This window comes from Lissotriton vulgaris, chromosome 11 (genome assembly GCF_964263255.1).
Source record: "Lissotriton vulgaris chromosome 11, aLisVul1.2, whole genome shotgun sequence".
In the NCBI taxonomy this organism is placed as follows: domain Eukaryota; kingdom Metazoa; phylum Chordata; class Amphibia; order Caudata; family Salamandridae; genus Lissotriton; species Lissotriton vulgaris.
Genome location: NC_141699.1, coordinates 143607699 through 143620390, shown reverse-complemented (window position 1 = coordinate 143620390; position 12692 = coordinate 143607699). Strand labels below are relative to the sequence as shown.

The 12692-nt window shown below is 48.0% G+C and overlaps 1 protein-coding gene across 1 annotated transcript in view; it reads left to right on the top strand.

The window, feature by feature from the left end:
- KNTC1 (kinetochore associated 1) overlaps positions 1-12692 on the top strand; it is a 926084-nt gene that overhangs the window by 582417 nt on the left and 330975 nt on the right. Inside the window, exons 45-46 of the mRNA XM_086942947.1 lie at positions 7333-7422; positions 9105-9276. Coding sequence (XP_086799073.1) covers positions 7333-7422; positions 9105-9276 — 262 coding nt within the window. The remainder of the gene's footprint in view (positions 1-7332; positions 7423-9104; positions 9277-12692) is intronic.

Here is a 12692-nt window from a genome sequence, read left to right as displayed (position 1 = left end):
GACTGTTCTGTAATCAGGAATACTTGGGGGAAGTGCGGTCTACACTGAACTTATTATGCTTGCACCACACTTGTAAAAATGGGGGAAAGAACCTCATCTGATAGACTACTAGCCGCAGATTCCTTAACGTAGAATTACCCCCAGGCGTGAGACTGGATCCGGAAACCTTTTTGCCACAGCATCCCTGCGCGCCGGGGGGACGGCACCACGTGACTCCGCCCTGACGTTGTCTGCGTCCATGACGTCAGTGATGATACATCAGTCCCACTCCGGCCCGCCTACATCAGTTTTTTCTCTTTTCCGCGTGCAACGCGGATACGGATTATGTCCTGGCCTGTTTTTTGGCCTACTATTCTCTTAAACACTTCAAGACGTGTACCTCCTGTGCGCGTCCCATGTCGGCGACAGACCCTCACCCAATCTGTATGTGGTGCCTAGGTAAACACCACGACTCAGAGAGCTGCACTGCCTGTCAGCACCTCAAGCCAAGGTCTCAGAGCCGGATGAAGTTGCTGTCGGCGCGCTAGTCCAGGTCGGTGTCATCCCAGTGTCCGCCCCCTACCTCGGAGGCATGGAACCGCGCGCTTCGTCTTTTGCCGCGGCCCCGAGGGCGCGGCTCATCGGCTGGTAGGTCCTTTTGTTTCTCTCCGAGGCCTTGTCCTCTTTTCGTGGTGTGCCCCCGCTTGGCGCCTTCCTATCCTATTTTTGTTGCTGACTCTCCGGGTCTTAGTGGGAGGTGCCCTGAACGCCAGGGCGGACAAACTCAGCCTTGTGTGCATGATGGATCACGAATGGCTTCTGAACTCGGACGTGGCGTAAGGCCTCTTTTAGCAGTGGGGAGATCCTTGGTTAGATCTATTCGCCACAGAAGAGAACGCGCAATGTCATCAGTTCTGCGTGTTGGAATTTCCAAGGCGGCACACGCTTGGAGACGCTTTTCGTCGCGAGTGGAGTTGCGGTCTGTTGTACGCCTTTCTGCCTATACCACTTCTGCCCAGAGTGCTGAAGAAGATCAGGCGCGACCGGGCCCAAGTCATCCTTGTGGCGCCGGACTGGGCCCGAAGGTACTGATATCCCCAGCTACTCAGCATGTCAGTCGATCCCCCAAATCGTCTGCCTCTTAAGGAGGACCTTCTGTCGCAGCAGCAGGGGGTGACCGTTACACTTTCTGTGAGAGATTTTGTGCCCTCGGGTCCTGGGCTGGCCTACCTCTTCTGTTGGTTTAGCCTCCCTTTGGCAAAGAGTGTTCGTTGACTGCTTCCTAAACCTTCTGTGGTTTCTGCGGCAGGTTTTCTACTTTGGTCTCTGATACAGGATTATCTTCCCTAAGAGTGGTTCACATACTTCTTGGGTCATGTCACACCCTGCGTGGGGTATGTATAGCTATTGGGTAGCCCTGTCTTACACTGGAATGGTATGGACCCCTTGCGGGTTCCTGTCCCTTCCTGGTGTTGCTGTATGCCGCTGGTGCGTTTTCTTGGGCAGTTGTGGCGTGTGCGGTGGGGTTTTTGCCCTTTGTCTGACGTTTGGCTGTCCAGGAGGAGTATTTTCCTGTGTTGACGACCTAGTTGTCCTACTTGTTCCTCCTCTTGTTTTCCGGCTGGTTGCTTGTTGGCTCCCAGTTGTGCCCGCCTGGACGTTGTGGTCTAGAGTTCAGTGGCGCTTTTCGGCGTCCAGCTGTGCCTGCTGTTTCTTTTGGTCGGCGGCCTGGGGCCTTAGAGTGAGGCTTGACGTCCCTGCTTCTGGTTTTGTTCGGGAGCCTTATGGGACTATGTCTTCTCTTCCACCTGCCTTATTACTGAGGCGCTCTTTTGTCTGGCCTGTTAACGCCCAGCTGTGAGGAGTTCGGCCGCCTTCTTCACTGGGTGTGTCCCCGGTGGAGAGCTCTTGCCCTTGTTTCTGCCTCTTCTCCTTGGAGTCTCTGGGTTACTCTTCTTCCCCGGTACTCCTCTGCGTTGCCTGTGCCGGGGGCTTTCGTTTCGGTGAAGGTCCCTGGTACATTGGCTGCTGGCCTCCCTTCGCGTTGCCTGTACCTGGGGCTTTTGACGGTGGTCCCTAGTACATTGGCGGCTGCCTCCTCTCGTATGCTGGTCTCCTTTCGTATTGCCTGTACCTAGGGCTTCCGGTGGAGGTCCCTGGTACATTGGCTGATGGCCTCTTTTCGTATTGTCCTTTCTTCTCCTGCTTGGTGAGGCCAGGGCTGTCGCTTGGCGCTGTGACACATCCCCTTGGGGCGGTGTTCGCCGCAACGCTGAGGTTCAAGTTTGCTTAGGGGGGGACAGGGCTTTTTACCCTGTCCCGGTGGCTCATCCCTTGTTGGGGGGGACGGGGTTATTTCCCTGTCCTGGCAAATTGTCCCCTGTCGGGGCATTCGGTTCGCCTGAGCTGGGGTGGTTTTCTCGCAGACCCTCCTTCCCCCTGGGTATGGCTAGGGTATCTCTTCTACGTTAAGGAATCTGCGGCTAGTAGTGTCTATCAGATGTACAAATTACTTACCTTCGGTAACAATGTATCTGGTGTAGAGAATTCTAGCCGCAGATTCCTTCATGACCCGCCTTTCCTTCCCGTTCTGCAAGGGCCCTCTTGGTCTTCTGCACTCGCCTGCCTCCAGGTGGTTGTCTATTGCGAGTGCCCTCTCTTACTCCTTCCTCCAGGGGATGCTCACCTCGTTGACTTTTATAGGCACTCCTGCGCCCCTGCACCCTGGTCTCCAGTGTGGGGTGCGCTTGTGCTTCTTCTTCCCCTTGTTGCTTGCACTTCTGTCTTTGGCAGTCCTTGGGGTTGAGGTGCCTTGGCTACTCTCGACCTTTGATTTCAGGTAATTTTCTCGCTGCTGGTATTGTCCGAAGTAGATTGGTCATTGCTCTCCGTTCTGACCTTGGTGTCCCTTTCTGTTTTGGGCAATGGTTGCAGACTTCTTGATCTGCTGTGTATTTTTCCCGTGCTTCTGACCCGGGGAGGCTGTTGTATTTGTTTGCAGGATTGTTTTCCAGTAGCTGTGCCCTGTTCTTTCATTCCAGATCTTGGTGCCTCAGTACCTGGCTCTATTCTGGATGGTTCTGTTCCTTACCATTGTTTCTTCCCTTCTGTTTAGTGGGGTTTTTCGCACACTGTTACAGTATTCTCACAGTTTTGTTAGTAATGCCTCCGCGTTGTTGGCGCAGAAAAGTTCTCTGAAGAAAACTGATGCAGGCACACCGGGGTGGGACTTATGTATCCTCGCTGACGTCATGGAGGCGGGCGACATCAGGGCTGAGTCATGTGGTGCCGGCGCGCAGGGATGCTGTGGCAAAAAGTTTTCTGGATCCAATCTCACGCCTAGGGGTAATTCTACGTTAAGGAATCTGCGGCTAGAATAGTCTCTACCAGATACATTGTTACCGAAGGTAAGTGACTCGTACGTCACAATGTTTCAGAGGCTGGGCGTGAGGGCACTTTCTTCCATACCTGGTGGGTCTGTTCTGTAATTCAGGAATACTTGGGGGAAGTGAGGTCCTGTGCGACGGCAATCTGTGAGGAGAAGGTTGAAATGACTCCCCAATTATGTTTACTGAATATATGGGGCACGACAGATCTCACGATGGGGGAAAACTATGATTACGCTCTGCCTCATGGTCCCGAAACGTAATCTAGCAAGAAAGTGGGAGATTGATTCTAGACTGACCCTTGGAGACTGGGAAGAAGATATGGATTGGTGTATGCAAGCGAACGTGTGATGTATGAGAGTAGGGAATGTCTCTAAAAATGGTCTAAAATCTGGGGAAACTGGACCACTAGTAGAGGGATGCTCTGCCCACCCGTTCAAGTAACCGATCAACTGGAAGAGGAATGACAGCCTGCAGAGGCAACGCAGCCTGTGTTCTGACAACAATTGTATTGTGTTTCTAAAAATGTGTGAAGGGTAGTCCATGCTTGTATATGCAATGCCACACTTGCCCATCTGTAAGAACTTTGCTGTTGCTATTATGGTTTCTATCTGAAAGAGACACATTAGTGATAGATTTCTTACCTCAGAATATCCCCATGAGGCAGACTGGATCCGGAAAGTTTTGCTAGCAGTACCCCGCGTGTCAGTAGGTGGCGTTCTGCGGCTCCGCGTCTATCGCTGGCGTTGTAAGCGCCGAGATGACGTCAAGGAGACTAGTTAGGCGCCACCCATGCGCAGACTACGTCCGACCTCCTGCATTTGCTGAGGTTCTCCGTCAACGTGCCCCAGTCACACCTGAGTCCCTCTCAGAAGCTCCCCTTCATTGGAGCGGTTCTGAATTTGATGTGGTTTCAGGTTTATCCTCCCGAACAGCGAGTCTGGGATATTCAGGCTATGATTTTGATCTTTCAGCCTCTATCCCAGGTTTCAGTCAGGATGAACCTCAGACTCCTGGGCATGATGGCCTCTTGCATCCTACTAGTACCACATCCCAGGTGACATATGCGGGCTCTGCAGTGGGACCTGAAGTTCCAGTGGGCACAGCACTGGGGCAACCTGTCTGATCACGTCTAGGTCTCGGAGGGAACTGCACAACAATTGCAGTAGTGGCTCATGAATCATGATTGGTTCAATGGCAGATCCCTCTCCCTTCCACAACCGGAGCACACAGTGGTGACGGGCGCGTCCCTCCTGGGATGGGGTGGCCAGTTGTGAGAGGCAGAGATCAGAGGCCTCTGGTCTCCGGCGGAGTCCCGACTCCATATCAACCTTTCGGGGCTTCGGGCGATCCGACTGGCACCTAAGGCCTTCCTTCCCTCTGTCCGGGGAAGTGTGGTGCAGGTGTTCACTGACAACACCACCGCCATATGATATTGCAACAAACAGGGTGGGGTGAGGTCGTGGACCCTATGTCAAGAGGCTCTGCGCCTCTGGACATGGCTGGAACATCAAGGCATCACCTTGGTGGTTCAACACCTGTCAGGTTCTCTGAACGCCAGGGCGGACAAACTCAGCCGCCGGTGCTTGATGGATCACGAATGGCGGCTGAACTCGGATGTGGTGCAAGGTATCTTTCGGCAGTGGGGAGAGCCTTGGTTAGATCTATTCGCCACCGAAGAGAACGTGCAACGTCATCAGTTCTGCGCGTTGGAATATCCAAGGCGGCACTCGCTCAGTGACGCTTTTCGTCGCAAGTGAAGCTGTGGTCTGTTGTACTCCTTTCCGCCTATACCACTTCTGCCCAGAGTGCTGAAGATCCGGCGGGACTGGGCCCAAGTCATCCTTGTTGCTCGGGATTGGGCACGAAGATATTCGTATCCCGAGCTACTCAGCTTGGCGATCGATCCCCCGATCTGGCTGCCTCTTCGGGAGGATCTTCTGGCGCAGCAGCAGGGGACTGTCTTCCACCCGAACCTGTCCAGTCTCCACCTCCATGCATGGAGATTGAACGGCGACAGTTCGATCTTCCTCCCAAAGTCTGTGATGTCATTCTGGCAGCCAGGCGTCCCTCCACGAAAATGGTATACGCCTGCAGATGGAACAAGTTTGTGGCATGGTGCACAGCCAAGTCTGTGATCCCCTTTCTGCCTCTCTTTCTGAAGTTCTTCTGTTCCTTCTTTCCTTGGCGCCGCAGGGTCCAGCTCTGGGCACTATCAAAGGTTATCTTTCTGCCATCTCTGCCTTTCTATGGCTTCCTGATCAGCCTTTTCTTAAAGGCATTACGCACACGTTCCCTCCTGTGCCAATCATCATGCCTCAATGGGACTTTAACCTTGTCTTGACGTTTCTGATTTGCGCTCCCTTCGAGCCCCTCCGTAACTGTCCTTTGCGTCTTCTCACCTTAAAGACTGCTTTCCTGGTTACTATTACCTCTGCCAGAAGCGGGAGTGAGCTCCAGGTTCTTTCTTCTAAACCGCCTTTCCTTTCTGTTCATCCGGACAAAGCGGTTCTGTGGTCCCGTCCTTCTTTCTTGCCAAAGGTTGTCACGCCCTTCCACATCGTGCAATCCATCACTTTTGCCCACCTTCTTTCCACCTCCTTCCAGAGAGGAAGAGAGGCTTCACCGTCTGGACCCAAAACATGTGCTCTCCTTCTACCGGAGCCGCACACAACAGTTCCGGGTGGATGACCAGCCCTTTCTTGGCTATGTGGGCGCCAAAAAATGTCGGACAGTCCACTAACCGACCATCTCTCAGTGGGTAGTTCTCTGCATTAAGGCCTGTTACTCGTTGGCTAAGAAGGAGCCTCCTGTGGGTCTGCGTGCCCATTTGACCAGGGCAACTGCTGCCACTACTGCCTTTTAACGTAGCGTTCCCTTGCAGGACATTTGTCAGGCAGCTACGTGGGGTTCGCTGCACAGGCTTACCAAGCATTACTGCCTTGACAGTCAGGTCCGGGGAGACTGCTTCTTTGGCCGTTCTGTTCTCCGTGACTTCCTGTAATCTTGTCCGCAGACCCACCACTGGGGTTGGTATTGCTGGGGTATCTATTCTAAGGTAAGGAATCTATCACTAATGTGTCTCTTTCAGATGCACAAGTTACTACTTGTGTAACGATATATCTGTAAGAGACATTAGTTAGTGATAGATTCCTTACCGCCCTACCCATCCTTCCCGTTCTGCAAACTGATTAGTAGGGTTACGGTCATCCCCTTTTCAGGGCCCTAGTTTATTGGCACCAGTGGTCAGTTTCTTGCATGGCTCTGTGTTCCTGGAGCGGAAAGTAGTGTACAGAACTGATGTCAGCGTGCATGGGTGGCGCCTAAGTAGTCTCCGTGACGTCATCTCTGCACTTACGACACCAGCGACGCAGAGCTGCAGGATGCCACCTACTGATGCGCAGGGGTACTGCTAAAAAAACTTTTCGGATCCAGTCTGATGCCTGGGGACATTCTAAGGTAAGGAATCTACCACTAACTAATGTCTCTTAAAGATATATTGCTACACAAGTAGTAACTTATGCGTTTGCAATAAAGAGTTTACACGCAAAGAAATTCTGTATAACTTATAAATATAGAAAGATTTTTTTATTGCTAAATACAAAATGATGAGGTTGAGGAATAATGATATCAATGCCGTCCCTTTACAACTTCATTTCTCCTCTTTCCTCCCTCTCATTCCCCCTCACCCTCAAACCCTCCAATTCACCACGAACTGGTAAAAAGCTAAAGGACTGTTTATATTCTGGAGCATGGAACTTTTGACTGAGTTTACCTGCTTTCAAGTTCTGTTTTTCTACATATTGTGTATATGCTTTGTAGCAGCCGATCATGTTTCTGTGCAGCTTCTATGGAGCTCTGGGATGTTGTGCATCTTACTTTCTTATTATGCTACATCAGAATGTTACCTGCCTTCATTCATTACATTCTTGTGCCATTCCCTTTTTTTACTCTTCTCTTCGTCTAGCTGGATCCTTATGAATACGAGACCATAGAAGGAATCTTGAGAGCCATCCAAGCCGCAGATGAAAAAAATACGAGTATTCAGCTGAACCAGGTACAATAACTAATGTTCTAATAGGAATTGCCATTTTACATAAATTTTTTATGGTACTAAAAGAACACTCCACAATTAGGGTTACCAGGCTGCACCGAGGCTGATGGGCCTAGAAGTCGTCTTTCTTTTCTTTAATTGAAATATGTGGACTATTGTCCCTGGTGGCAATGGTTTGTACCAGGAAAGCCCGGTATTTGAAACATGGTGCCCTGTCAACAAAATTCAACACTAGTGTGAGCATTGTAGACTCCCAAATCATGTTATTTATTTGTGTTTCCATTTGTGTCTGTTTTTTAAAAAAGTTTGGCTCATTAAACTAGAAAAACAGCCTTCCAATGGGGTCCGAAGAGCTATTCACTGGTTTTGCCAATGCAATTCAAGAGTGGGGCCCTATCTGAGTCTTCTTATAAGGGCTGTTTGTTGCATTTTTATTGCTGAACGTTACTCTTTTTCATTAGCCATCAGAAATTAATTTTTTGCCATTAAATGAAAATGTATATTAAAACTGATTACATCTAATACAAATTGCAGTCGTAGCACAAACATCAGATTCCAAAGAAGGAGTACACATCTACTCACTTGAGTCTCACTTCCAGAAAGATAACCAACCCCATTATGTCCCTAGGTTTTCTGTGGCCATTGCGCGAATAAACTGCTGATTAAATCAACACATTTTTCCACTGCTTCCTATCTCTGTTCCCATAGCGGTAAGTTCGCTGGTGTCTGTGCTAGGTCCCTTTAACATTTTTGCACAGTGACCAAGAGTGGGCTGGGAAGCCGCTAGCAGTTCAGGCAACATGCAACATACTTCCAAAACTCATACTCTGTTCACCTCCACATGCACCACTGTTAACTTGTCATTCTTTCACAGGCATGTCTCCTCTAAAGAGAACACGCAGTACATTAGAAGTCACATACAACTTAGTTTTGGCAATACATTTAGTTTTAGCTCTACTAATAAAACATTGTCTTCATGGAGGAAGCTCAGGACTTTGCAAGGAGAGACCGTAAACACATCCCGTAATGTAGCTGTGTATTCATTTCCTTCCATCTGTTTATCATCTTGAGGGAAAAGTAAAAGCCAAATCAACCGAATTTAAATTAAGCAAGCACTGAAAAAAGGGAGTCTAGCCCTACCACAGAAGAGATTTTTGGGTGACATGAAGGGGACAAGTCAAAGTTGGTAGACATAATATAGACATGGGGACAAGTATAGAAGATATAGAAGGAAGAAAAATGGGTATGGGTGAGACTGTCATTACATTTGAAAACAACAAAGAGAAAGTGAAACAAGATGAGAAAAGTGTCAGTGGAGGCAAGGGACGACGATAGATGAGCTGTGGAAGGAAGATGAAAAAGGAGATGAAGAATTTGAAAGCTGACTGAAAAAATGCAAGAGAATGAGAATTAAGCCTTGTAAAACTTGAGAGGAGTAGTAGTCTTTGTGAGAAACTGAGGGCGAAAATATGTCTCAGTAGCTTGGGAGGTGACAAAAAATATTCTGGATTTCTGGATGCTAGTTAACTTGCATCTACAGTTCTGTGTTACAGAGGAAAGATAGTTTGAGAAATAGAGGGATTGGTCAAACACTCAAGATGAAAATAATAGGGTGCAGCAGAAAGAATGGTGACTATGTATTGAATTATAAAAGTGTGTTATGATGTTATTTGTCTCTTCTGCAGGCCCTGGGCCTCCTGGAGCACCTGAAATCGTACAAACGGGTCTCGCCCCCGGGAGACCAAGAACACCAGTATGTCTTGGAGCATGGCTTTGCCTTGCCCTCTTCTGCTCAGACAAGGCTTCCATTTCACATACTTTTCTTCCAGACGTCCAAGAGTTTTTGGAGTATCATATGTAAGTAACCGGCAATAACACTTTCAGGGTTACCATGTTTCTTATTGGGAATTTTGATTTTATGCATTGAAAAATATATCTGTGTTAACTGATCTAATCTGATGGTGGTAATCTGCCCCCTTGTCACAAGCCAATTCTCCATTTAGTTGAACAAACACTTATTCAGTCCTATTGCTCAAATTCTGAAAATACAAATAAGAAATCCCTAAAGATCAAACACTGCGCATGTAGTCAGCGGGACGCTTCCATAGATCTGGTTCTGCAGTACTGATGGTTACTTCTGATTGGATACTTTTAATTGTAGATTCTTCTCCTTTAGAATATTTCCAAGGTGCCAGGCAGAATACAGAGGTTTTCACAGCAGTGCTCTGGTGGGCCACTAGGTGGTGTTGTGTAGCTCTGCGTTTGCCCCATTCTGTCCCTGAAGTGTCAGAGGAGAGCTACATACAAGTGCCACACCAGCGCTCCAACATCAATTCTTTTTTCCCCCCGCTGGTTTTGATCGTGGAACCGAGGCTCCTCTTTCTTGTTCATGGTCTGATACATCCTTTCAAATTCTCTTTTCCAGTGTGCGAAGGAACAATGTGCCTACTATAAACTACAGAGTTCACACCACGCCATGACTGTCGCAAATCGATGTTAGTGACGGATCTCCACCAGGTCTGCCTTTGATATTTGGGATCGCGCACAACTCCAAGATTTGCACTGAATGGGCCAGCAAGCAGTCTAAGTCCATGTTGAACAAGAAGGATAAGAAAGAAGTTGAAACAGGACTAAAACCCATCCCTCTTATCTCTGTCCAAAGAGGGGAGGGCGACAAGGTGCTAATCAATCTTACTCCCTATCCCTGATTGAGGAGCTGATTCCACAATTTCCCAGGCCATCTGCAGTGCCTGAGCAGGATGAGGCCTTGAAGGGGACAATGCTGTGTATTTTGGCACTCTTCTGTCTGCCTCTGGCATGGTTTTGGACCCCATGGATCTGCAGGGCCTCCAGCTAGGGTAGCACTAGTAGCTCTGCTCTCAGTGCAAATTGAGCCCCTCAAACCCGTCTAAGGTTCTGTGCTGACACTGATGCTGATTTCTACTCTGGCTCCAAGACCTTCACCAGTTTCTTCACTGACTCCACTGAGCCCCTGCCAACTCTGGTGTCCAACTCCAAACCGACTCAGCCTCGACCCCGCCCAAAGTCGTGCTATGACTCCAACTCCGCGCACCCGGTTCCTGTACATTCTGAGTCGGATCTCCAAAGGAGGATAGTGCTTCATTTGCTGTAGTAATTGGCTATATGGCTGAGGTCCTTGATCTAGAGCTGCTCCTGCTGACTGCAAGACAAATTTCCTTACTGAAATTTTGCACCCTGTGCCTGTCTTATCGGAGACCTTGCTTCAATTTAATGAAGTCCTGATGGAAACCCTTATGACACTTAGACAAAGACTTGCTCTTTCCATCAGTGGACAGGTAAGTGGCCAAATGCCGTAGACCAGCTCCTAGAAACCCAGATTTCACTATGCAGTACCCGACTCCTGAGAGTTTGGTGGTCCAGGCTGCCACCAACAAAATAAATCATAACTTGTTCCTTTTCACACCTTCAGACGGAGTGGAAAAGGATCGGACATTCAGGAAGAAAATGTTCTCTTCGACTAGCTTGGCATTGAGGTCTGTTTGTTTGGCTGTTGCATTCATACCCTCTAGGATTTGTCCAACAAGGTTTTGCCTGCGGTCCCAGGGGAGTTTCGGACCATCTTGGCCAAACCATTAAGGATGACGAGCATGCTGCCATGTATGTTATTAAGGCTGGCATGGATACTGCTGATTTATTGGTGCACTCTGTGTGTTCAAGTGTAGTGTTTTTTTTTCCCAAAACCTTTATTGGTAGTGCAATAGGAATACACAGCTCGTCGCCTACAACCTGAAATAGGCAGGTAGTTACGCAAGATCAGTATCTTTGATATAACGTTCTCAATGAAGGGTACATTAAGCTAACACAGCATGCCGCCTACAACCCGAATGGGCCGGCAGCGATGTATACTGACAAGAGCTATGCAAGAGTGTACCATAAGCGTCAGAACTAGCAAGTGCAGATAAAAACATTGAGTATATGAGGTTTCGTTTTCAATTTTTACCACTCCTCCAATGATACAATTCCTCGAAGCAAATATTCAAGTGTAGTGTTCTGCCGAAATGCGTAAATGCGCTCTTCTGGGTTTTCTAGAGATGTGCAGGCATCCCTTATGAATATGCCTTTCGATAGTCTCTGCCTATTTGCCAAGATGTTGACTCAGCTCTTGTACACTTTAAGAAAAACAGAGCTGCAGTGCATTTCTTGAGCATTTCCTCCCCTGCTTGTCAGGTTCCCAATCTGTTCCAAACCTCTTTAGTTTGCCCACAGGGGCACAGCGGCCCAGTGGGAGCAAAATCATGCATTTTCTTCCAGGGTGGCAGTCCATCTCATCCTATAGATGAATCCTCCAGATCATCCAGCAAGGTTATGCCCTTCTGTGTCTCTCTGACCCACCACAACGTCCTCTCACATCAGAATGGCTTTCAGAGAACCTCTCCATTATGCTACAGGAGTTGCAGGACTTACTGGCCAAATGGGCCAATGAGAGGGTGCCTGTCTTGGAAGCGGGGAAGAGTAGTTACTGCTGCTATTTTCTGGTGCTGCAGTACAACCGAACGATTTCTTCGCGCGGAAAGGAAGAGACACATTGGAAAAACACCCCGGGAATAGAGCAACCAGCTGGGCCGGCTCCTTGTTAGTACACGAGAGCCATAATAACGAAGAGGCGGTTTGCTTGAAAGCAGAACGCTGTTGGGGAGAGATTTAGATCACCCAAGCACCGGCAGCGCATTATTCAATTTCACTAACTGGATATAAACAAAGATTAGTGAAAGAGAGAAATCGTGATGCAACATGAAAATGACTCCCAACCCCAGATGACTCTATAACCCGATGGATTACGAATAGCCCTAGTCCTGAAGAGGCCAGAATTGATTGGCTGAAACGCGTCGACTGTAAAGAGACAGCAGATATAAAAAACGTGATTAATTTAAATAATTTGTTGAGGGACTTAAAGGACATTGGGTTTGAATAATTTTTACCTATTTGTTTTCCTCACAGTAGTCTGTTTGATCTCGATAGGAATGTCTTGTTTATTTTTTCAGTGAGACATCCTAGTTTTGAAACGAAGGGCTTCTATTGTATATATATAAAAAATACATGTATATACAAATGTGTTTGAAATTGAAAACGAAATATATAAATTAAAAATCTCTTCATTTGATAAAATAAAAAATCATTCAGTAAAATTCTAAGGCGTGGTGCGGTTCATGACGAGACATGAGATTGTAAAGAAAAAATAGATATAGTTTGGTCATAGTAATATAAATACTAAGTAGGGAATACTTTTTCTT